The sequence below is a fragment of the Phyllobates terribilis genome, unplaced genomic scaffold (genome assembly GCF_046119375.1).
Source record: "Phyllobates terribilis strain yellow unplaced genomic scaffold, ASM4611937v1 Scaffold_3__8_contigs__length_932513732, whole genome shotgun sequence".
Lineage (NCBI taxonomy): Eukaryota > Metazoa > Chordata > Amphibia > Anura > Dendrobatidae > Phyllobates > Phyllobates terribilis.
Window position 1 is genome coordinate 377,118,499 of NW_027362763.1, and position 27,176 is coordinate 377,145,674.

The following is a 27,176-nucleotide window of genomic DNA, read 5'->3' on the forward strand; positions in this document are numbered from 1 at the left end:
TTTTCTTGCTTTTTTTCAGATGAGGTGACAAAAAAACTGCAATTCTTGTGTTTTAATTGTTTTCACTTTATGTTGCTTACTATACAGGTTGACTCATTTTATACTTTTATGGACACTGAAATACCTAATAGTTTTTGTATTTTTTTTATGGGGATAAAAGGGAACGATTTGAATTTTCATATATTTTTGATTTGCTTATATTTTTAAAAACATTTTTTTATTTATTACATTATTTTTAAGTCTCCTTAAGGTACTTAGAATTCTTGTCATCCAAGCTATTGCAGTATAAAGGAAAAATCATGATCAGATATGGAGCTCGGCCTTTGGCTGAACTTCGGAGGAATACCAAACTAGCAGCCAGGGGGCCTTCAGCAGGCTCTTGTTTACTATGGTAACCCATCTGTCCCCGACGTTGCGGGAATTTGCCATTGGGAGACATATAAACACAAATCAACACTACATATATATGCCTCTAACAGATTGAGAATGGCATCCAATAATTAACAGCAATGTCTGGAGATCAGCAATTAGAATCAGAAGCATCTACAACGTGTGGAGGGAACTCAGATCCTGAGCCCCCTCCACACTTGCAGCCAATAATGCAGAAAAAATGTATATACTTTATAACGATACATTTAGTCTAGCTTTTTGGCTTAAAACAGATAACTAAGCTACGTAGTCAAAACAGTTGATCATAATGGAATAAAAATTGTTAATATGGATGTAAGATGAGGCAGTGTGTAACATAGGTATTCCCTTTTTGGTTTTGAGTTGTTGTATCATACATTGCCTCTTTATTCCATTCACATGGAATAATACACAGATTTTAGTTTTATGATATACATTACTTGATTGCAAACATATATAAAAAATATGAAAAAACACTTTATCAAATTGATTGGTGTTCCTGTGTTTAATTGGAGTCTGTCGGCATAGAATGACTGTTGAAATTAAGTACAGTAAGTACAGACGCACGGTGCACCCTTTGCGTGGCCAAACATGTTAATGCAGCTTCCCACCTACTTGTTTTTCATCTATCACCGCCGTTCGCTGGCTTTATAAAGCCAGAGCTGTCAATCAAAGGAGAGGGGAGTGCCGATAGAGGGAATATTAAGTTAGTGGGAAGGTGCACTTAAATGTTTGGCCATGCCAAAGGCGCACCGAGCGCCTGTACTTGATTTAAACAGTCATTCTATGCTGACAAACAACCTTTAAAAATGTGATGAAAAAAAATGGTACACAGAAAGCTTCAGGGAAATTTTAACCAAACTGTATGATTTTTAAAATCAGATTTGCTTGTGAGTTAGCTGCTATAGATCCACTAAAATAAATAAAAGTAATCTGTGTATTCACCTCCCCAAATTATTTGGTGTCAGAAAGTTTGTTTTACTTAATTGTGGATTTGTAAGACATAGGCATACAATAAATGCACTATGCATTCAAACATTATATAAAAAATCTAAAATATGTTTTGCAGCTTTTTCAACTTAGGAAACAATATTGAGACATTAAAGTTCATATCCTTTTTGTGCTCAGCTCAATGTCACTGGCAGATCTTTTCTGATGTTTTATATACACAAATTTGATTTTCTACTGGCTGTCAATGCACATTACAGTAAAACAAAACATTTATCATTCTCTACTTTACAGATACCAAGGCCTCCAATGAAATCAGCTGGCCGAGAAACCAAATACGTGAGTTCATGAAATCTTGTTTAGTTTCTGAGATCCAATTTACTGTGTACCCAGAAGATCAAGAACAGATTCAGCTCAATGAGATTTGCCACCTTTAATTTATGTTTCTGTTATTTGCTCCTCAATAGCACCAGGAAGAAAAACAAATGTATTTCAAAGAAAAGAGATCCTCATTGTGTTATTTGGATTTTGTTTTTCAAACCTCAATGCTGTATGAAATTAGTAACAATAATGTGGCCACATTTTAGCATCCTTATTTTCACCCCATGATCACTTTTGCATTTTGCATTGAGAAATAAGTATTTGATCCCTCTGGCAAACAACACTTAATACTTGTTGGCAAGCACAGCAGTCAGATGCTTTTATAGTTGATGATGAGGGTTGCCCACATGTCAGGAGGAATTTTGATCCACTCCTCTTTGCTGGTTATCTCTAAATCATTCAGATTTTGAGTCTGTCACTTGGCAACTCGCAGCTTCAACTCCCTCCATAAGTTTTCTATGGGATTAAGGTCTGGAGACTGGCTAGGCCACTCCATGACCTTAATGTGCTTGTTTTTGAGCCACTCTTTGTTGCCTTGGCTGTATGTTTTGGGTCATTGTCTTGCTGGAAGACCCAGCCATGACCCATCTTCAATGCTCTTACTGAGGGAAGGAGGTTGTTTGCTAAAATCTCGCGACACATGACCCCATCCACCTTCCCTTCAGTACGGTGCACCCCAAAAGTATAATGTTTCCCCCCACCATGCTTCACGGTTGGAACGATGTTCTTAGGGTTGTACTCATCCTTCTTTTTCCTCCAAACACGGTGAGTTGAGTTAATGCCAAGGAGCTCAATTTTTGTCTCATCTGACCACAACACCTTCTCCCAATAACTCACACAATCATCCAGGTGTTCATTTGCAAGCTTCAGACGGGCCTGCACATGTGCCTTCTTGACCCAGGGGGACCTTGCGGGCACTGCAGGATTTTAAACCTTTAAGGCGTAATGTGTTATCAATGGTTTTCATGGTGACTGCAGTTCCAGATACCTTGAGATCATTAACAAGTTACCCCCGTGTGGTTTTAGGCTGATCTTTCACCTTCCTCATGATGAAGGATACCCCACGATGTGAGATGTTGCATGGTGCCCCAGATCGATGTGGATTGACAGTCATTTTGTATTTCTTCCATTTTCTTACTATTGTACCAACAGTTGTCTCCTTGTCATCCAGCGTCTTACTTATGGTTTTGTAGCCCATTCCAGCTTTGTGCAGGTCTATGATCTTTTCCCTGAAATCCTTAGAAAGCTCTTTGGTCTTGCCCATGTTGTAGAGGTTAGAGTCTGACTGATTAATTGAGTCTGTGGACAGGAGTCTTTTATTCAGGTGACTATGTAAGACAACTGTCTTTAATGCAGGTAACAAGTTGATTAGGAGCATCTAACTGGTCTGTAGGAGCTAGAACTCATAATGGTTTGTAGGGGATCAAATACTTATTTCTCACTGAAATCACCTCAGGTTTGGCGCGCTCGACCATGATATTTAAAAACTCCTCATTGGACGTCACCTGACGGGTCTCACGTTCAAATCTGTTCCCCCTTCAACATTCCTAAGGCATCTTGGTTCCGTTTGATTGCGGTCAACCAGTAGATGACAATAAGGCTTTTTGACTTCTATTACATATCAGTCTGGCCTCGGGCTCAATTTTATAGGCAGACATAAATCTTTTATGTAACATACTGATATTATTGGTTGTGCTTCCTCTAGTGTATTCAGAGCTTATTTATTTTTAAAAAATATGGCATAATAGTGTAATAATAACATATAGGAAGGTTAATTGTGGTATTAAATAGTTATTTTGCTTTGAATGATACTGGCATCATACATGTAAATACAGGCTTGGTTGTGTGTATTTTGTGAAGTATCAACTTCCCAGCGATTTCAGTATGCTATAGAAACTGCATAAATAACAATAATTCTCTAGTATAATACAGTTGCCTTAATGCCTGTCTGCAAAGCAGGGATCATTGCCAAAGTCATACAGGCATTAAATAAAGTTTGTAGACAAGAAGATGCAAAAAGCTGCAAGCAAATCAATACGGTAAATATGTTACCAACATTCCCAGCATGAACAGATCTCAGGCTAGAGCTCTTACCATGCCTGGTGGAGAGACTGAAGTAGTTTCAAAAGCTTGCTATTGGTCATGACCTTTTCAATTAGTCATTAAAAGGTATCATCCACTGAGGACTCTCAATTTTTATTTTTTCACCCTGATAAGTAATAGTAATTACCTGAGCTTTTATATATATATATATATATATATATATATATATATATCTTCCAGTTGCTGCAAATTATACCTGGAATTAATAATGGAAAGTTTTCATTTAATTAAGCTTTGGTAATATTTTATTGGAATAACTCATTACGCCAGTGCACCAAAAATAAATAAATAAATAAAGTGGGTTATTTAACTGAACCTAGACAACCTCTTTAAAAGGAAAATTGAAAAACAACATTATCTTTTATCACTGTCACCTTTTTAGCAATAAACCTACTGAAATGATGTTTGATAATTGACTCTTTGCAATCTCCATTGTAAGCTGACACTTTTGATACATTTACACAAACTAGAAAAGTCAAGGGCACTAGACATGTAAAACACATAGATCAATTTATTATTCTCAAAGGTGACTCAAAATCATACAGTGCTACATCATACAGTTTATATTCCTAAGGCAATAGTAGAAGATCTGATATATATTATATATTTTATAAATGGCCACACTACTAGTGTTGAGCCACCCCCAGTTCGGTTCGTCGAACACCCGTATGTTCGCCGAACTGTTCGTCGAACTGTTCGTCGAACACCTTCGAACACCGTTAAAACCAATGGCAGGCAAACAAAAACACATAGAAACACATAGAAAACACATAGAAAACACTTCAAAGGTGTCCAAGAGCTGACAAACTGCTCAGAAGACACAACTAACACTTGGAAAAGTGACAAGTACATATAGTCATGCGAAAAGAAAAGAGGTGGAGGAGTAAAAGGAGGGGGAGACACAGATATAGGTATGTCATGCCCTTCTAAAACCAAAAAAGTGCGAAGCCGACACGGCCAGTCCGTTCATGCTCGTGCGACCTCCGTGTCATCGGGTTTGTGCCAGAGCCGCGGTGGACCCTGACGGCCAGCCCCCCTCTCCCAATACTGGTGCCTGTCCGCTGGTGGGTCGAGCGAGCCCCCATGCGGTGGAGGCAGGTCTAATCTTGTTAATTTAAATTGTCTCTCTAATTTGAATGAGTACACTTTAAATCCTTTTACAAGGATCTATTGAAGGGCAAGTCTCATGCCAGCAGCCGCGGTAATTCCAGCTCCAGTAGCGCCGACTAAAGCTGCTGCAGTTAAAAAGCTTTTATAAGGATCGAGCTTGGCGGTCCACCGCAAGGCGTCCTACAACCAGTCCCAGCCCCTGTGCCTTGGGGTGCCTCCCCGATGCTCTTCACTGAGTGTCCCGGGGGCCTAAACAATTTCCTTTGAAAAAATTAAGTGTCCAAACTACAGGTGGTGTAGCTTGCTTACCAGCTGGGATAATCCGCTGACTAGCAGACACTGCTACTAGGCACAAAGTATTTCCTGGGCTAGATGCAGTTAAAAAATTTTAATTAGATACTCTCGTTGGATGCTGAGAAAGCATTCCATAGAGTCTCCTGGCACGCTATATATTATTCTCTTAAAAAGCTTGGGGTAGGGGTCTAGGGGACCCCTTTATAGGCAAAATCATGGCCCTGTATCGCAATACGTCAACTAGGCTGAAGATAAATGAAACATTTTCATCACCTTTCATAATCACCAATGGGACAAGGCAGGGATGTCCTCTGTCCCCTTTCTTATACATCTTAGTGACGGAGCACCTGCTCTCATCAATTCGCCATAACCCCAATATTAGGTGGATTGAGGTGGGAGGCACCGAGTACAAGTGCTCTGCATTTGCTGATGATGCCCTAGTATATATCACTCAATCACATATATCCATCCCTGCTGTTATAGTGAAATAGATCACGTTGTTACATGGTCAAATTTTAAAATCAATGCAGCGAAGTCTGAGGACCTCGATGTCTCCCTCCCCAAAGCCATACAGGATTCCATCCAGTCCAACTTTCCCTTTGCCTGGCCCTCACAGGATATCACATACTTAGGAATTCGTATTCATAGAGACCTCTCCCGTCTATGTTATCTTAATTTTGGGCCCTTTATTGAACAACTCCATACAGACCACAGTTGGCAAGTTAGAACTGTAAGATTCACTACGTGAACCACTGGTGTTTTGTGGAAAAGCACATGTACACTGTGTTCCAAATTATTATGCAAAAATTGTTTAGGAGTGATAAGGTAAGAATTTTTTTGTTTGTCAGTTAAACTCATTGATGGTGATGTGTGTCAGGGCTCTTTATATCACTGTAAGCAATTGCCGACACCTGTGCTAATTAGTTTGGCAGGTGTGTCCAATGAAAGGCAAGACTACTTAAGAAGGCTGTCCCACATTATTAAGCAGCCTACATTTTCTGCCAAAATGGGAAAGAAAAAGGATGTGTCGGCTGCTGAGAAGCAACAAATTGTGGAGTGTTTAGGTCAAGGCATGACTACAATCAACATTGCCAAGACACTTCATCCTGATCATCGCACAATCAAGCAGTATGTAGCTGATTCACAGTACACACGTGTGCGTGCTGATAAGGGAAAATTGAGGACTCTTTCCTACAGGCAATTACGTCAGGTTAAAAGAGCAGCGGCAAAAAAGCCTTGTCATAGCAACAGACAAGTTTTTGAAGCTGCTGGTGCCTCCGACGTCCCCTGAACAACAAGATGCAGGGTCCTTCAGAGGTTTGCAGCTGTGCGTAAGCCACCCTGTCGACCTCCTCTATCCACTGTACACAAGCAGAAACAGCTCCAGTGGGCCAAACAATACATGATGACTGACTTCAAAACTGTTTTGTTAAACGATCAGTGCCGTGCAACGCTCGATGGTCCAGATGGATGGAGTGGAGGATGACTGGTTGATGGACACCCCATGCAAACACGGCTACGGCACCAACAAGAAAGAGGTGGAGTAATGTTTTGGGCTGGAATCATGGGGAGAGAGATTGTCGACCCCTTTAGGATCCCTGAAGGGGTAAAGATGAATTCCATAATGTATGTGGAGTTTCTCAAACAGCACTTCCTGCCATGGTTCAAGAAGAAGGACCGTGCATTCCGCAGCAAGATCATTTTCATGCATGATAATGCACCGTCTCATACTGCACATAACACATCTGCATCTCTGGCTGATATGGGCATAAAATGGGACAAACTTATGGTGTGACCCCCATGCTCCCTTGACCTCAACCCCATTGAGAACCTCTGGAGCATCATCAAAAGGAGTGTCTATGATGGTGGGAGGCAGTTCACATCTAAGCAACAGCTCTGGGAGGGTATTCTGTCCTCATGCAAAACAATTGAAGCAGAAACCATCCAAAACCTGACAAATTCAATGGACGAGAGAGTTCAGAAGCTCCTTTCGAACAAGGGGTCCTATGTGCAAATGTAACATCACCTAGAATAAAGTTTTAAGTTGAAAACTGTTTGATTTCAGTTTGTAATAACCCGCTAATGCTTATAATTTCAAAAATGACCATTTTTTTGTTCTTTATTAAAATGAAAAGGTTGATCGTAGAGTGTGGGGGATCTAAGAGTGTGGCAACCCAGTAGTCAGGATTATTTCGAATTCTGACAATCTGAGGGTCATGTTGCAGGTAGTGCAGCAAGAAGGCACTCATGTGTCTTGCGCATCTAGGAGCCCCAAAATTATTTTCCGGGCTAGATGCAGCTAAAAATTATTATTAATTTGAAAGCTGGTGCAGCTTAGTAGAGATGGCCTAATAGAATCAGTACTGCAAACTGCTACAAGGCCCAAATTATTTTCCAGCCAAGATACAGATAAACATGATTAGTAACTTTAAATCTGGTGGAGTTTAGTATAAACGGCCTAATAGAATCAGTACTGCACACGGCAACAAGGCCCAAATTATTTTCCAGCCAAGATACAGATAAACATGATTAGTAATTTTAAATTTGGTGGAGTTTAGTATAGATGGCCTAATAGAATCAGTACTGCACACTGCTACAAGGCCCAAATTATTTTCCAGCCAAGATACAGATAAACATGATTAGTAATTTGGAAGCTTAAAACGGTTGGTGAGGTGATTTTAACAAATCATCAAGCTTTTACTCTCCCCAGGATGACACAGGGGTAGAAAAGTCCTTTCGGATCCATGATTTGTTCATCTTTATGAACGTGAGTCTGTCTACATTCAGTGGAGAGCCGCGTGCGCTTATCTGTCAGCACACCACCAGCAGCGCAGAACACATGTTCAGACAGAACGCTGGCTGCGGGGCATGACAAGATCTCCAAGGTGTAAGTGGCGAGCTCCGGCCATTTATCCAGATTGGAAGCCCGAAAAGTGCAAGGGTCCAGTGACACAGTCATGGCTTCAATGTTTACTTGGAGATACTCCTGTTCCATCGTCTCTAGGCGTTGACTGTGTGTCAGACTTCTTGTCTCCTGTGGCCTTGCAAAGGGTGCGCTAAAAAAGTGGTGAAATGATTCCGCAAGATTGATGTTACCAGCAGATACTGTGTTTCTGTTACGTTTTGAGTGCTGAACACTCGACGGTCCCACGGTTGGCAAGTTGGAACTGTGAGATTCACTACGTGCAACACTGGTGTTTTGCGGAAAAGCACATGTAAGATTCTGCAACAGTCTCTGCTGATACTCCTGCATGCGTGCATCCCTTTCTATGGCAGGAATAATTTCTGCAAATTTACCTTTGTACCGGGGATCTAACAGTGTGGCAACCCAGTAGTCAGGATAATGTCTAATTCTCACAATTCGACGGTCATGTTGCTGGTAGTGCGGCAAGAAGGCACTCATGTGTCTTGCGCATCCAGGAGCACCAAGTCCCTCTTGTGTTGGTGGCGAGGTAACAATCATGCTTCCTTCCTCTGCCCTCTTCCCCCAACCTCGCACAACAGAAATGTGATCAAGGACTCCCTCATCTGATGAATCTTCCATCACTTCATCCTCCACTTCTTCCTGGGCTCCTGCACCTTCCTCACTAGTTTGGCTGCTACCATGCACCCTGGTAAAACCATCTCCCCCACCCTCACATGCCTGCCACCTTGGTGCTGCCGACCGTCTGGACCTTGCAGATGTTAGCCCTTCCGCATACAACTCCTCCTCCTCTACTTCCTCCACCTCCTCTTGTGCCACCACCTGACTCCGAATTCTGTTTAACATGTGCTCCAGCATGTAAATAACCGGAATAGTCATGCTGATAATGGCATCGTCAGCACTAAACATCTTCGTCGCCATTTCAAAACTGTGCAGAAGGGTGCATCGGTCACTGATCTGAGACCACTCCTCCAGCGTGATTTGCCCCACCTCTGGATCTCATTGGCCCAGGCTATACGTCAGAACATATTGCACCAGGACTTATTGGTGCTGCCACAGTCGCTGAAACATAGGCAGAGTTGAATTCCACCGGGTAGGCACATCGCATTTTAGCCGGTGAAGTGGCAGGCCCAACGACTTCTGTAGAGATGTAAGTCGCTGAGCAGCGGGATGCGAACTGCGGAAGTGAGCACACAGCGACCGTGCCCTCTGCAGAAGGCCATCTAGTCCGGGATAGTGGGCTAAAAATTGCTGAACAACACGTGAGCCATACAAGGCATGTGTGTGACATTTCCCTGGCGAAGGGCCGCACCCAGGTTTGCAGCATTGTTGCACACGGCCTTCCCTGGTTTCAGGTCCAGTGGAGACAACCATTCATGAAACTGGTTCTCCAGAGCTGACCACAACTTCTCAGCTTTGTGACTCACATTTCCCAGACATTTCAAAGTAAAAACCACCTGATGACATTGAACCCTGCTGCTAGTAAGGAGGTGTGCAGGATCCCTTCTGCGCAGTTAGAAAGCTTGTGGCATGACCAGACAGGCATTGGGTGCAGGGGGAGGACCGAGAGGAGGTTGAGGAGACAGAAGCAGTGGAGGAATTGAGATAAAGAGGATTGACGCACAACTCGTGGGGACGGCAAGACTTGGACAGCAGCCCCTTGTCCTGCTGTCACCATACTTACCCAGTGCCCAGTCAGAGACATGTAACGCCCCTGTCCATGCCTACGCGTCCAAGTGTCTGTGGTGAAATGCACCCTGTCACACACAGAGTTTCTCAAAGAAGCGGTGATGTTGTATGTGACATGCTGGTGGAGCGCAGGCACACCTTTCTTTGAGAAGTAGTGCCAACTGGGGCACTGCGATGGACATAAGGTCTCGAAAATCCTCTGTGTCCACCAGGCGGAAAGGCAGCATTTCTGTAGCCAAGAGCTTGCAGATGGTGAAATTCAACCTCTTAGCTTTCTCATGGCTAGGAGGAAATGGTCTTTTACTTGTCCACATCTGAGGGACCGAGGGCTGGCTGTTGTGCTTAGACGGGGTTGAGAAGGGTGTCCCCGGCAAACTGCCGGTCTGTGAGGAAGATGCAGGCGGACATGTTAGGTTGCCTTGATCCAAAGGTGGTGCTATCGATGTCAGACAGCGCTGAACACCAGCTGGTGTTTCCACCTCCAAAGAAAATGATGACCTGCCAATCACGCTGGCTGTTGCGGGTAAAGAGGTGGCAGGTCTGCATCCCAAAACAGGTGTGACTGTTGTCCCCCCAGTCACAGAGGATGAAGAGGCCACGAATGCATAAGATGTGGCAGACGGTAGTTGGCCCGGCCGGCTAGGCAGCATTGTAGCACAGTGAGCTTCCCACTGCAACTTATGCTTCATATCCATGTGCCGGTTCATGCATGAAGTACTCAAACTATGGATTTTTTGGCCTCTACTTAGCTTTTGCTGACAAATATTACAGATAACATGAGTTGGGTCATCCTTATCGATCTGAAAAAATGCCCAGGCTATGCAAGGCTTAGCACCCATGTGACCTGAAGAGCCACCACGACTTGTGGTCAGAAGCAGAGTTGTGTTTGAGGATGCAGTTGTTGACTTGCTTCCAGTACTATGTCTCTGTCCAGGAAGGCGCAACCTGACCTCGTTGTTGCTAGCATCCTCCTCCACCTCCTCTGCTGACCTCATCTCTTGGCTGACTGTGGGTTGACCGTAAGTGGGATCTCCAACCTCGTCATCATCACCCTGATTGTTATCACACCTGTCGTCCTCAGAGCCAACCTCTTCCTCCCCTGACAAAAAACTCAAGTTGTAGCTCCAATCAGGTATTTGAGTCTCATCATCGTCTTCCTCATTGTCTCCACCAACAGGAGTTACAGTTTGGGAATGAGGGTCTACATTATGGTCAGAACCTTCTGCGTCTGGTCCTGGATCCGACTCATAAAGATTCTGGGCATCAGTGCAGATCATTTCCTCGTCTGGATTCACAGAAGCTCTGGAGCCGACCTCTGATTCCCAGGCTATAGTATGAGTAAACAGCTCTGCAGACTCAAAAATCTGTTCTACCCCATACTCAGACGGGCAGCTGGAGACTTCTGCAGATGTTAGTGTTGCTTTAACACTAACCCCACGGACACAACCTTTTTTTCCCTTCCCAACACGCCTATTCCCCTTTCTACCAGCAGCAGGCCTTTTTCCACTCATTTTGCTGGTTAACTAATTGACAACTCTGGAGTTGTTTACACAAAAAACAATGGATAGGAACCGAGCAGAGCTGAGTGGCCAAACTGTGGTATTAGCCCAAAAGTATTGGCTGGGTGAGATGCAGTAAAACAATTTTATTACATACACAGGTGGTGGAGGTTAGTATAGAGGTACTAATAGAACAAGTCCCACACACTGCTACAAGCCCAAATATTTTTTCAGAGCTAGATGCAGATAAAATTTATTTTGAATTTGCAACCTGGTGGAGGTTAGTATAGATGGACTAATAGGACACGTCCCACACACTGCTACAAGCCCAAATATTTTTTAAGAGCTAGATGCAGATAAAAATTATTTTGAATTTGCAACCTGGTGGAGGTTAGTATAGATGGACTAATAGGACAAGACCCGCACACCGCTACAAGCCCAAATATTTTTTCAGAGCTAGATGCAGATAAAAATTATTTTGAATTTGCAACCTGGTGGAGGTTAGTATAGATGGACTAATAGAACAAGTCCCGCACACTGCTACAAGCCCAAATATTTTTTCAGAGCTAGATGCAGATAAAAATTATTTTGAATTTGCAACCAGGTGGAGGTTTGTATAGACGGACTAATAGAACAAGTCCTACACACTGCTACAAGCCCAAATATTTTTTCAGAGCTAGATGCAGATAAAAATTATTTTGAATTTGCAACCTGGTGTAGGTTAGTATAGATGGACTAATAGAACAAGTCCCACACACTGCTACAAGCCCAAATATTTTTTCAGAGCTAGATGCAGATAAAAATTATTTTGAATTTGCAACCTGGTGTAGGTTAGTATAGATGGACTAATAGAACAAGTCCCACACACTGCTACAAGCCAAAATATTTTTTCAGAGCTAGATGCAGATAAAAATTATTTTGAATTTGCAGCCTGGTGGAGGTTAGTATAGATGGACTTATAGAACAAGTCCAACACACTGCTACAAGCCCAAATATTTTTTCAGAGCTAGATGCAGATAAAAATTATTTTGAATTTGCAACCTGCTGGAGGTTAGTATAGAACAAGTCCCACACACTGCTACAAGCCCAAATATTTTTTCAGAGTTAGATGCAGATAAATATTATTTTGAATTTGCAACCTGGTGGAGGTTGGTATAGATGGACTTATAGAACAAGTCCCACACACTGCTACAAGTCCAATTATTTTTCAGAGCTAGATGCAGATAAAAATTATTTTGAATTTGCAACCTGGTGAAGGTTAGTATAGATGGACTAATAGAACAAGTCCCGCACACTGCTACAAGCCCAAATATTTTTTCAGAGCTAGATGCAGATAAAAATTATTTTGAATTTGCAACCAGGTGGAGGTTTGTATAGACGGACTAATAGAACAAGTCCTACACACTGCTACAAGCCCAAATATTTTTTCAGAGCTAGATGCAGATAAAAATTATTTTGAATTTGCAACCTGGTGGAGGTTAGTATAGATGGACTAATAGAACAAGTCCCACACACTGCTACAAGCCCAAATATTTTTTCAGAGCTAGATGCAGATAAAAATTATTTTGAATTTGCAACCTGGTGTAGGTTAGTATAGATGGACTAATAGAACAAGTCCCACACACTGCTACAAGCCCAAATATTTTTTCAGAGCTAGATGCAGATAAAAATTATTTTGAATTTGCAACCTGGTGTAGGTTAGTATAGATGGACTAATAGAACAAGTCCCACACACTGCTACAAGCCAAAATATTTTTTCAGAGCTAGATGCAGATAAAAATTATTTTGAATTTGCAGCCTGGTGGAGGTTAGTATAGATGGACTAATAGAACAAGTCCAACACACTGCTACAAGCCCAAATATTTTTTCAGAGCTAGATGCAGATAAAAATTATTTTGAATTTGCAACCTGCTGGAGGTTAGTATAGAACAAGTCCCACACACTGCTACAAGCCCAAATATTTTTTCAGAGTTAGATGCAGATAAATATTATTTTGAATTTGCAACCTGGTGGAGGTTGGTATAGATGGACTTATAGAACAAGTCCCACACACTGCTACAAGCCCAAATATTTTTTCAGAGCTAGATGCCGATAAAAATTATTTTGAATTTGCAGCCTGGTGGAGGTTAGTATAGATGGACTAATAGAACAAGTCCAACACACTGCTACAAGCCCAAATATTTTTTCAGAGCTAGATGCAGATAAAAATTATTTTGAATTTGCAACCTGGTGGAGGTTAGTATAGATGGACTAATAAAACAAGTCCCACACACTGCTACAAGCCCAAATATTTTTTCAGAGCTGGATGCAGATAAAAATTTTTTTGAATTTGCAACCTGGTGGAGGTTAGTATAGATGGAATAATAGAACAAGTCCCACACACTGCTACAAGTCCAAATATTTTTTCAGAGCTAGATGCAGATAAAAATTATTTTGAATTTGCAACCTGGTGGAGGTTAGTATAGATGGACTAATAGAACAAGTCCCGCACACTGCTACAAGCCCAAATATTTTTCCAGAGCAAGATGCAGATAAAAATTATTTTGAATTTGCAACCTGGTGAAGGTTAGTATAAATGGACTAATAGAACAAGTCCCACACACTGCTACAAGCCCAAATATTTTTTCAGAGCTAGATGCAGATAAAAATTATTTTGAATTTGCAACGTGGTGGAGGTTAGTATAGATGGACTAATAGAACAAGTCCCACACACTGCCACAAGCCCAAATATTTTTTCAGAGCTAGATGCAGATAAAAATTATTTTGAATTTGCAACCTGGTGGAGGTTAGTATAGATGGACTAATAGAACAATTCCCACACACCGCTACCAGCCCAAATATTTTCTCAGAGGTAGATGCAGATAAAAATTATTTTGAATTTGCAACCTGGTGGAGGTTAGTATAGATGGACTAATAGAACAAGTCCCACACACTGCTACAAGTCCAATTATTTTTCAGAGCTAGATGCAGATAAAAATTATTTTGAATTTGCAACCTGGTGAAGGTTAGTATAGATGGACTAATAGAACAAGTCCCGCACACTGCTACAAGCCCAAATATTTTTTCAGAGCTAGATGCAGAAAAAAATTATTTTGAATTTGCACCCTGGTGGAGGTTAGTATAGATGGACTAATAGAACAAGTCCCACACACTGCTACAAGCCGAAATATTTTTTCAGAGCTAGATGCAGATAAAAATTATTTTGAATTTGCAACCTGGTGGAGGTTAGTATAGAACAAGTCCCACACACTGCTTCAAGCCCAAATATTTTTTCAGAGCTAGATGCAGATAAAAATTATTTTGAATTTGCAACCTGGTGTAGGTTAGTATAGATGGACTAATAGAACAAGTCCCACACACTGCTACAAGCCAAAATATTTTTTCAGAGCTAGATGCAGATAAAAATTATTTTGAATTTGCAGCCTGGTGGAGGTTAGTATAGATGGACTAATAGAACAAGTCCAACACACTGCTACAAGCCCAAATATTTTTTCAGAGCTAGATGCAGATAAAAATTATTTTGAATTTGCAACCTGCTGGAGGTTAGTATAGAACAAGTCCCACACACTGCTACAAGCCCAAATATTTTTTCAGAGTTAGATGCAGATAAATATTATTTTGAATTTGCAACCTGGTGGAGGTTGGTATAGATGGACTTATAGAACAAGTCCCACACACTGCTACAAGTCCAATTATTTTTCAGAGCTAGATGCAGATAAAAATTATTTTGAATTTGCAACCTGGTGAAGGTTAGTATAGATGGACTAATAGAACAAGTCCCGCACACTGCTACAAGCCCAAATATTTTTTCAGAGCTAGATGCAGATAAAAATTATTTTGAATTTGCAACCAGGTGGAGGTTTGTATAGACGGACTAATAGAACAAGTCCTACACACTGCTACAAGCCCAAATATTTTTTCAGAGCTAGATGCAGATAAAAATTATTTTGAATTTGCAACCTGGTGGAGGTTAGTATAGATGGACTAATAGAACAAGTCCCACACACTGCTACAAGCCCAAATATTTTTTCAGAGCTAGATGCAGATAAAAATTATTTTGAATTTGCAACCTGGTGTAGGTTAGTATAGATGGACTAATAGAACAAGTCCCACACACTGCTAAAAGCCCAAATATTTTTTCAGAGCTAGATGCAGATAAAAATTATTTTGAATTTGCAACCTGGTGTAGGTTAGTATAGATGGACTAATAGAACAAGTCCCACACACTGCTACAAGCCAAAATATTTTTTCAGAGCTAGATGCAGATAAAAATTATTTTGAATTTGCAGCCTGGTGGAGGTTAGTATAGATGGACTAATAGAACAAGTCCAACACACTGCTAGAAGCCCAAATATTTTTTCAGAGCTAGATGCAGATAAAAATTATTTTGAATTTGCAACCTGCTGGAGGTTAGTATAGAACAAGTCCCACACACTGCTACAAGCCCAAATATTTTTTCAGAGTTAGATGCAGATAAATATTATTTTGAATTTGCAACCTGGTGGAGGTTGGTATAGATGGACTTATAGAACAAGTCCCACACACTGCTACAAGCCCAAATATTTTTTCAGAGCTAGATGCCGATAAAAATTATTTTGAATTTGCAGCCTGGTGGAGGTTAGTATAGATGGACTAATAGAACAAGTCCAACACACTGCTACAAGCCCAAATATTTTTTCAGAGCTAGATGCAGATAAAAATTATTTTGAATTTGCAACCTGGTGGAGGTTAGTATAGATGGACTAATAAAACAAGTCCCACACACTGCTACAAGCCCAAATATTTTTTCAGAGCTGGATGCAGATAAAAATTTTTTTGAATTTGCAACCTGGTGGAGGTTAGTATAGATGGAATAATAGAACAAGTCCCACACACTGCTACAAGTCCAAATATTTTTTCAGAGCTAGATGCAGATAAAAATTATTTTGAATTTGCAACCTGGTGGAGGTTAGTATAGATGGACTAATAGAACAAGTCCCACACACTGCTACAAGCCCAAATATTTTTCCAGAGCAAGATGCAGATAAAAATTATTTTGAATTTGCAACCTGGTGAAGGTTAGTATAAATGGACTAATAGAACAAGTCCCACACACTGCTACAAGCCCAAATATTTTTTCAGAGCTAGATGCAGATAAAAATTATTTTGAATTTGCAACGTGGTGGAGGTTAGTATAGATGGACTAATAGAACAAGTCCCACACACTGCCACAAGCCCAAATATTTTTTCAGAGCTAGATGCAGATAAAAATTATTTTGAATTTGCAACCTGGTGGAGGTTAGTATAGATGGACTAATAGAACAATTCCCACACACCGCTACCAGCCCAAATATTTTCTCAGAGGTAGATGCAGATAAAAATTATTTTGAATTTGCAACCTGGTGGAGGTTAGTATAGATGGACTAATAGAACAAGTCCCACACACTGCTACAAGTCCAATTATTTTTCAGAGCTAGATGCAGATAAAAATTATTTTGAATTTGCAACCTGGTGAAGGTTAGTATAGATGGACTAATAGAACAAGTCCCGCACACTGCTACAAGCCCAAATATTTTTTCAGAGCTAGATGCAGAAAAAAATTATTTTGAATTTGCACCCTGGTGGAGGTTAGTATAGATGGACTAATAGAACAAGTCCCACACACTGCTACAAGCCGAAATATTTTTTCAGAGCTAGATGCAGATAAAAATTATTTTGAATTTGCAACCTGGTGGAGGTTAGTATAGAACAAGTCCCACACACTGCTTCAAGCCCAAATATTTTTTCAGAGCTAGATGCAGATAAAAATTATTTTGAATTTGCAACCTGGTGGAGGTTAGTATAGATGGACTTATAGAACAAGTCCCACACACTGCTACAAGCCCAAATATTTTTTCAGAGCTAGATGCCAATAAAAATTATTTTGAATTTGCAGCCTGGTGGAGGTTAGTATAGATGGACTAATAGAACAAGTCCAGCACACTGCTACAAGCCCAAATATTTTTTCAGAGCTAGATGCAGATAAAAATTATTTTGAATTTGCAACCTGGTGGAGGTTAGTATAGATGGACTAATAGAACAAGTCCCACACACTGCTACAAGCCCAAATATTTTTTCAGAGCTAGATGCAGATAAAAATTATTTTGAATTTGCAACCTGGTGGAGGTTAGCATAGATGGACTAAAAGAACAAGTCTCACACACTGCTACAAGTCCAAATATTTTTTCAGAGCTAGATGCAGATAAAAATTATTTTGAATTTGCAACCTGGTGGAGGTTAGTATAGATGGACTAATAGAACAAGTCCCGCACACTGCTACAAGCCCAAATATTTTTTCAGAGCAAGATGCAGATAAAAATTATTTTGAATTTGCAACCTGGTGAAGGTTAGTATAGATGGACTAATAGAACAAGTCCCACACACTGCTACAAGCCCAAAGATTTTTTCAGAGCTAGATGCAGATAAAAATTATTTTGAATTTGCAGCGTGGTGGAGGTTAGTATAGATGGACTAATAGAACAAGTCCCACACACTGCCACAAGCCCAAATATTTTTTCAGAGCTAGATGCAGATAAAAATTATTTTCAATTTGCAACCTGGTGGAGGTTAGTATAGATGGACTAATAGAACAATTCCCACACACCACTACAAGCCCAAATATTTTTTCAGAGGTAGATGCAGATAAAATTTATTTTGAGTTTGCAACCTGGTGGAGGTTAGTATAGATGGACTAATAGAACAAGTCCAACACACTGCTACAAGCCCAAATATTTTTTCAGAGCTAGATGCAGATAAAAATTATTTTGAATTTGCAACCTGGTGGAGGTTAGTATAAATGGACTAATAGAATGATGCTATGCCCAAAAGGTTTTACTTGGATAGGTGCAGTAAAAAAATTGTATTCTATACACAGGTGGTGTAGCTTGCAACACAGATACGCTACTCCACTGACTAACACACACTGCAAGAGGCCAAAAAGGATTTGCTTAGCTAGATTTAGCCAAATGCTGTGAAAGAAACTTGCACAGCACTGCCACAGACCTGCCTGGCAAAAAGTGATAGGAACTGATGTAACCTAGCAATCAAAAGGACTGCAATTACAATTAGTCTTTACTCCCAACCTATCTATTTAAGAGCACAGACCTGCCTGATAAAAGTCGTGGGAAATGATTTAACCTAGTCTTCAAAAGGACTGCAATCACAACTATTCCCTACTCCCAAGCTATCTGTAGATTTGTGCGAAAATTGGCTTGAAATTAACACTCAAAGTATAGCGCACACAGCAACAGCGGTGCCGTCTAACACGCAGCTGCAGCAGTGAGAAAATGGTGGTTACGTGGAAAATGGCTGGGTCTTATAGAGCAAGGACATGTGACATACACTGCCAATGACACATGCCCTTGCTTGTGTGAAAAAAAGCAGTTCGCTCCTAGTGTGCGCTGCTGATAGACTGACAGATTGCACCTCCCCACTGTAAATGCGGGAAACAGAAAAATAAATGGAGATCTACATTATTTCTGCAGACATCCATCCCCTCCCCCTCCCCCCGCCCCGCTGTACACTCAAACTGCGTATTAACATTAATTTTCAGCATTACTGAGAAAAAATCCAGTTACAAAACTTCGAACAACTGGATTTTTTTCAAATCGTTCGGGTTCGTCGAACGGCTCGAACACCGCCCAAAACAGCTCGAATTTGAGATTGGCGAACAGTTCGAGTCGAACAACGCTCATCTCTACACACTACCTCACAAATGTCACAAATAAAAAAAATCTCCAAGATCAATAATGATCAATACTGATAACATGGTTGCAACATCAGCATGGTATTCCTATGTAGACCAGCAAATAAGGTAAATAGAAATGAGTGGCTTGATCCATAAAGGATCCAGTTTGAATTGAATTTCCTGAAATCCACGGTTTCACGCAAAGTCAAACAAACATTCTGCAATAAGATATGCGGTTCGTAATTAAAAATAAAAGCCCAAGGGGGCTAATGGTATCTGGTGTGGCAGCATGGGCTTTCCCATAATGCTCTTCAGCAATCTGATCACATGGCATAGCACAACCAATCAGGGAGCTCTCATAGGCTGTATAAAACATAGGAGCAGGTCAAAGAGCAACATTTTATGTACCAGGAGCACTCAGTGCATACCGGATAGGGATAGAAAAAGGCCTTATGCAATTGTGTTACTTCAGTATTGATGTACTATGTTGAAAACGGCAGTGATAGTCTCAGTTTGTGAAGTAAATCCAATATTTAAGTAATATACAAGGAACTGTTGTAGCAGATTCATCATCACCACTCACACAGTGTGTGATTATGAAATAATACATCAGTAATATACAGAAAAAACAGTACCTTAATACAGTTATATGAAAAAGTTTGGGCACCCCTATTAATCTTAAGCTTAATGTTTTATAAAAATTGGTGTTTTTGCAACAGCTATTTCAGTTTGATATATGTAATAACTGTAGGACACAGTAATGTTTCTGCCTTGAAATGAGGTTTATTGTACTAACAGAAAATGTTATTGTACTAACAGAAAATGTGCAATCTACACCTCCTAAATCCTGAAACGTAAATACAAGTGTTTACCTACTAAACTGTGAGTGTTTAAAATAAAATTTTCAGTCCATTTCTGTGCTCCAATAGTATAATATTAGACATGTACACGTGCCTCCTGAATACAGAGGCCAGTTACTTGTGCTTTCTATTGGGATGTGATTCTACCTTGATTTTTTTTCCAGTTATATTTGGTAAATACATGTGGACTTTTTATTATTTTTTTTATTATAATTTTTCTTTAAGAGAAAAAAACTACATAATCCTGAAACTTAAAGGGAATCTGTCACTACATTTGACCTATCTAAACTATTTTTATGGGCATACAGGTTATATACTGAAAAAAGTTCTACCTGTATGTCTCATATCAGATGCCCTGTTGTTGAGAATTCATCTTTTATCACTTTATATAAATTACCTCTTCCAGGCTATGGGGAGGAGGCTGCGTGGAAAAAAACTCTGCATCCAGAGCTTATTTTACATGAAGGGGAGTTACCAGTGTGATGTGTAATGGCCGCTCTCTGCTCTCCTGATCTCACTGCAGAGCTATGTGTGAATATAACTGACACATCTGCAGGTTCCTCTCAACTCCAACTTCCAGCTCACAGGCTGTTAGGGTTCCAATATTGTTGCAATAGAGCACAGCTGAGAAAAGCAAAACGTGTTTGTAAGAAGACACATTTTATTTCTCCTGTTCTGTGGTAGTTACTTGTCTCACAATGGCAACTCCTCCTTCATGTACAATAATTTCAGGAGAGACAGTTGTCTTCGAGACATCCTCCCTAGAGCCTGGAAGAGGTCATTTATATAAAGTGATAAAAGAAGATTTCTCAACAACAAAGCATCTGATATGAGGTATACAGGGAGGCCTTTTTTCAGTATACTATAGCCTGTATGGTCATATTAACCGGTTCCCGACCGCCCACTGTAGATAAACGTCGGCGCTTGCTGGGCTTTGTGCAGCGCCGACGTTTAAAAACGGTGGGTGGTCTCGCAGCGCTCAGGACTCCCAGGGTACTCCAAGCGCTGCGATTCCGGTGCAGAGCGTTAGCTCTGACAGGGAACATCATCGGGACCTGATTGGATCAGGTCCCAGTGATGTTAACCCTTTGCTGTCTTCTATATGCTGTGATCTATAGTGATCGCGGCATATAGGAGACAGCAGGAGGAGAGGGGGTCGCCTTACTTACCTCTCCGAAGACCTCCGAGTCCTTCCAGGACCTGGGGTTGCTATGGCAGCTGGAGGTCACATGACCGCCTCCAGATCTGCCATATATGGTGTCCTGTCTGGCTCAGCTGCAGCTGAGCCAGACAGGAGACTCTGACTGAAACAGTCAGGGAAGATCTCATGTAATGTAATATATGTCTATTACATTACATGAGATCAGTGATCGGAAAAATAAAAATTAATGTCCCATACAGGGACTAAGAAAAAAAGTAAAAAAAAGTTAAAAAAAAGTTTTTAAACTATTAAAAAAAAATCACAAAATAAATAAAAATAAATAAATAAAATATTAAACCAATAAATCCGTATATTTTTACAAAACCAAAAAAAGTACACATATTTGGTATCGCCGCATCCGAAACAACCCGAGCTATAAAACTGTCACACTAATTAACTCCTTCTGTGCACACCGTAATAAAAATAAATAAAAAACGGAGTAAAAAAATATGCTTTTTCATCATATCGCCAAAAACAAGTGGAAAAAAATGCGATCAAAAAACAAAATAGAAATAAAAATGGTACCACTGAAAATGTCATCTTGTTCCGCAAAAAAAAAGACGCCATACAGCTTCATCAGCCGAAAAATAAAAAAGTTATAGCGCTCAGAATAAAGCAATGCAAAAAAAATATTTTTTTCTATAAAATTGTTTTATTGTGTAAAAGCGCCAAAACATAAAAAAACATACAGTAAGTGTAGTATCGCTGTAAACGTACTGACCCGAAGAATAACGCTGCCTGATCACTTTTACCACACGCAGAACGGCATAAAAAAAACCCTCAAAAAACAATTCCTGAATTGTTTGTTTTTGTTAATTTTACCTCCCAAAAAACGGAATAGAAAGCGATCAAAAAATGTCACGTACCGAAAAATGGTACCAATAAAAATGTCAACTCGTCCCGCAAAAAACAAGCCATAACATGACTCTGTCGGCCGAAATATGGAAAAATTATAGCTCTCAAAATATGGCGATGCAAAAACTAGATTTTGCAAAAAAAAGCGTCTTTTAGTGTGTGACAGCTGTCAGTCATAAAAACCCGATATAAATCTGGTATCTCTGTAATCGCACCGACCCGAAGAATAAAGTAATCTAATCAGTTATATCACACTAGGAATGGCGTAAAAAATAAATAAAACCAATTCTTCACCTGCTACTGATTTGTTTATTATGTCTCCCAAAGATCCCAGTAAGGCTCTGCCCACATTTATCCTGTGCTCTGCGCTGAGCACTTACACCAGAGTTTCCGTGTAAATCTCTGAAATACGTGATTCAGCCGGAACCCATAACGGAAGATTCCCTGTAATGAGGCAGATATAGGCCACTGTGGACGCCGTCTAGCCTGGGATCCCACGGTGTCATTTGTTTTAGGCGTGCATAAAAGTGAGGTTGGCCACAGTTTTGTGCACTTCTGAAAAAAAGGACACCGCTAAACAGAGGCCAGACGGAGTCCAGAGTAACTCTGCTGCCTCATTACAGTGAATGGATCCCGCAGGGGTTTCATCTGAATTACATCACTTGGAAATTTAGATGGAAACCCCGATGTAAGTGCTCAGCCTCGAGCGCTGGATAAATGTTACGTAAAATGTTCCCAATAAAAGCTTCAACTCAGTCCTCAAAAAAAGCTAGTCCCCACTCAGGTCCGTCATCTGTTAAAAATATAAGGGACTTCCAAGTTACTGGTAGCAGAAAGGCTCTGGAAAAACAAAATGGCCCTTGCCCCCAAAATAAATTCAGAAAATTTTGTGCTCCCAAATCCAAATGCCTATTCCACAATAATTTGTTCTCCAATTGTCAAATAGCACTCCGTCCCCCCCTGATCTCACCGTATGGCTAAGCGGTACGATACAGCCACATATGGGGTATTGCCACTTTTAGAAGAAATTGTGTGACACATTTCGGCACCATTTTTACCCATTGCCCTGTGTGAAAATGTAAAATCTGAGGGTAAAACATTTTTTTGTGGTAAAAATATAATTATGCTTTTTTAACTGCCCAATAGTATAAATTTAAAAATTAAAAAATAATCACTACTTCCCTAGATGAATTCCTTGAGAGGTGTAATTTACAAAATGGGGTCACTTGTGGGGGTTTCTGCTGTTTTGGCATGTCAGCGACTCTTCAAATGTGACATGGTGTCTGCTGCCTATCCCAGCCAACATAGCGCTCCATTCTCTTCCGAACCCTGCCGTACACCAAAGCAGTGGTTTTCCCCCACATATGGGGTACCGGCGTACTCAGGAGAAATTGTTCAACAAATTTCATGGTGAAATTTATCCTGTTACCCTTATGATAATGCAAAATTAGGGAATGAAAAACATTTTTTATGGGAAAAATGTGAAAATTTTATTTTTACGGCTCAATATTATAAACTTCTGTGAAGCAGCTGGGGGTGCAAGGTGCTCACCACACATCTAGATAAGTTCCCTAAGGGGTCTAGTTTCCAAAATGGTGGCACTTGTGGGGGGTTTCCACTGTTTAGGCATATTAGGGGCTCCCCAAATGTGACATGGCGTCCGCTAATTATTCAAACAAATTTTACATTCAAAAAGTCAAAAGGCGCTCCTTCCCTTTCAAACCCTGCCATGCGCCCAAACAGTAATTTGCCTCCACATATGGGGTATCAGCGTGTTCAGGAGAAATTGCACAACAAATTTCATGGTGCAATTTATCCTATTACCCTTATGATAATGCAAAATTAAGGGATGAAAAACGGTTTTGTGGGAAAAATGTGAAAATTTTATTTTTACAGCTCAATATTATAAACTTCTGTGAAGCACCTTGGGGTTCAAGGTGCTCACCACACATCTAGATAAGTTCCCTAAGGGGTCTAGTTTCCAAAATGGTGTCACTTGTGGGGGGTTTCCACTGTTTAGGCACATCAGGAGCTCTCCAAACACAACATGGCGTCTGCTAATTATTCAGACAAATTTTACATTCAAAAAGTCTAATGGTGCTCCTTCCCTTCCGAACCCTGCAGTGCGCCCAAACAGTGGTTTTCCCCCACATATGGGGTATCAGCACGCTCAAGAGAAATTGCACAAAAAAATTTGGGGTCCATTTTCTCCTGTTACCCCTGTGAAAATAAAAAAAATTGGGTCTAAAATAACATTTTTATGAAAAAACTTAAATGTTAATTTTTTTCTTTCATATTCCAAAAATTCCTGTGAAGCACCTGAAGGGCTAATAATGTTCTTGAATGTGGTTTTGAGCACCTTGAGGGGTGCAGTTTTTAGAATGGTGTCACTTTTGGGTATTTTCTGTCATAAAGACCCCTCAAAGTGACTTCAAATATGATGTGGTCCCTAAAAAAATGTTTTTGTAAATTTTGTTGGAAAAATGAGAAATCGCTGGTCAACTTTTAACCCTTATAGCTCCCTAACAAAAAAAAATGTTGGTTCCGAAATTGTGCTGATGTAAAGTAGACATGTGGGAAATGTTATTTATTAACTATTTTGTGTGACATATCTCTCTGATTAAGGGCATGAAAATTCAAAGTTTGAAAATTTCAAAATTTTCAAAATTGTCGCCAAATTTCTGATTTTTTCACAAATAAACGCAAGTTATATCGAAGAAATTTTACCACTATCATGAAGTACAATATGTTATGAAAAAACAGTCTCAGAATCAGGGGAATACGTTGAAGCGTTCCAGAGTAATTACTTCATAAACTGACAGTGGTCAAAATTGAAAAAATTGGCCCGGTCACGAAGGCAAAAACAGGCTCTGGTGCGAAGTGGTTAATAGTTTAGACAGGTTAAATGTGGTGACAGATTCCCTTTAAATACAAGTGTTCACCTGCTAAAGTGTTTTTGAAATAATTTGTTGAGCCTCTTTATTGCTCGAGTAGGCCTAATATAAGATGTGTACACGAGCCACACGTCACAGGAAATCAGTCACATATGCTTGCTTGGGTCAAGTGATTTTACCTATTTTTTCTGCTATTATTTGGGATTTTCAGTGACTTTTTGTATAACAACAGAGCACCACTAAATCATAGGTCTACCCCAAATTTTTTTTTCAGGTGCCAAGGTTATTTGAATGGATTTAGGGTGTTTGAGGGTGCTGAATTAAAAAATCCCATTACCTTTGCTGAATTGGTTCTAGTTTTTGAGATAAATCATCCTTGAAAATCATGCATTCCCTCACCCAATACGGCTTGTGTGTGATAACAAATGCAATAGCCTTTGGTCTTTTGATCTGTCTTTTGACTCTTTAAGTGTTTTAGGTAATAAAATATTAAAGATAATTATTTTATATTTCACTTTGTAGGCATACAATGCTAAATAAAGTAATACCTTGATATCTGTAATAGGAAGTCTTTACAGTGAAATCCATGAACTGTTATATTCTATAGGATATATACAGATCTCCCTGAGAATCTGCCACCAGAGCATATTTTAACTGAAAGTGTGAGACTGTGAGACATGTAGATCAGGAGAGCAGACTGTCAATCATTACATGACTCACACTGGTAACGCCCCCTTTTAATTACAATAACCTGGAGGCAGATTCCCAGGAAGATCTGTGTCTGGCCCATAGATCTTAACAGCTCATTTACATATTAAGAAAACTGGGATTTCTCTGTAAAAAGATATTGGATCAAAGATATCAAGGTATCATCTTATTCAACTTTCTTTTATCTACATATCTACATGCCCATGAAGACAGCTTAGGGGGGTTGATTCTACTGACAGATTCCCTTTAAGTAAAGAATAAATGAATATAAATATGCACATCTGCACAATTAAAATGAAGCATTCACTTTGCTATGCATGTTTTTTTCACAAGGATTTTTTTTAACCACAGGCAACCCTCCAGACTCTAATAAATACAAAAGCAAGGGATCCTCAAGTGAGTACTTATTCTTACATTTTACTTTTTTTTCCACTTCATAGGAACTAAAACTAATAAAACAAGATTATTAATAGAATCTTACAATTCATAATGCAAGGTATAATGTGGCATTGTTATATAGACTGCTGCAGCAATGGGAATACCTAACCTTTTGCTAATCGTAATTGTGTTTCTATAATATGAAATTCTGTATTTGTGAAGTAGATTTATTATGTTTGCATATTACTTTTTATGTTATTTAAAAATTGGACTTTAAAGGAGACCCATCAGAAGAGACATACAAAAGGATTATTAGTGTATATGACAAATATCACAACCATTTTCAATAGTTTATTTCAGTGCTGAAGTATGTTTAAAGAGAAGTCAAAGCCTAAGGTTGCTTTGTCAGACTAGTTTCATAACATTTCCTGAATTCTATTTTTTTCCCCTCAAGTTCCTTTAATTTAAAGGAGATCTGTCAGCAGGTTTTTGCTATATAATCTGAGAGCAGCATAATATAGGGCAAGATAGTGACATGTATCACTTACTGGACTGCTTAATGTAGTTTTGATAGAATACATGTTTTGTTTTATGTAGATGTAGCAGAGCTAAGATTTTTGGGCTGTGTATAACTCTGCCCACACCTGTGACAGGCAGCTTCCTGTGAATTGTCAGCAAGCTGCTAATCAGTGGTGGGGGTGGGGTTACATAGATTAGCCTGACTGCCTGGTACATGAGCTGTAGTCATCTAGTGATAAACTCCTGCTGATAAAACACTGATTGTAATGAAACTACAGCACACAGCCTAATAAGTGACACATCCCTGCAACCAGGGTCTCGTGCCCTATATTGTGCTGCTTTCAGATTTAATACCAAAAACTGCTGACAGATTCCCTTTAATAAAATCAGTTAGATAATACATTTTCTTACAAAACATGGTAATATTTTTTACTTTAACTGAATGCTTTAAGAAATTATCTGTCCCTTAAATCATTACCAGTTTATATCACTGTGAACATTAATAAATTAATAATTATAACCAAATAACATATGTTGGTCAATTTGCTGACTCAATGACTAAAGGCACAGTTATATTTTTTCACAAGAGACTTTGCTTCTTAAGCCCTTCCTGCACCCTGACATTTTTGTACCTCAATGACTTTAGGTATTTTAGTTACCTTAACATACAGTTTAGGCAACTGCAAAGATGCTACAACTCT

General features: G+C 39.8%; 1 protein-coding gene across 6 annotated transcripts in view; it reads left to right on the plus strand.

Moving 5' to 3' along the window:
• The window catches only part of MLIP (muscular LMNA interacting protein), a 441,771-nt gene that overhangs the window by 328,591 nt on the left and 86,004 nt on the right, over window positions 1-27,176 (plus strand). For all 6 annotated transcript variants that reach the window (XR_012318421.1, XR_012318420.1, XM_073675418.1 and 3 more), the window contains 2 exons: window positions 1,651-1,695; window positions 25,930-25,974. Coding sequence is in view for 4 of the 6 variants with exons in the window: in XM_073675418.1 (XP_073531519.1) it covers window positions 1,651-1,695; window positions 25,930-25,974 (90 nt within the window). In the remaining 2 variants the exon portion in view is untranslated. The remainder of the gene's footprint in view (window positions 1-1,650; window positions 1,696-25,929; window positions 25,975-27,176) is intronic.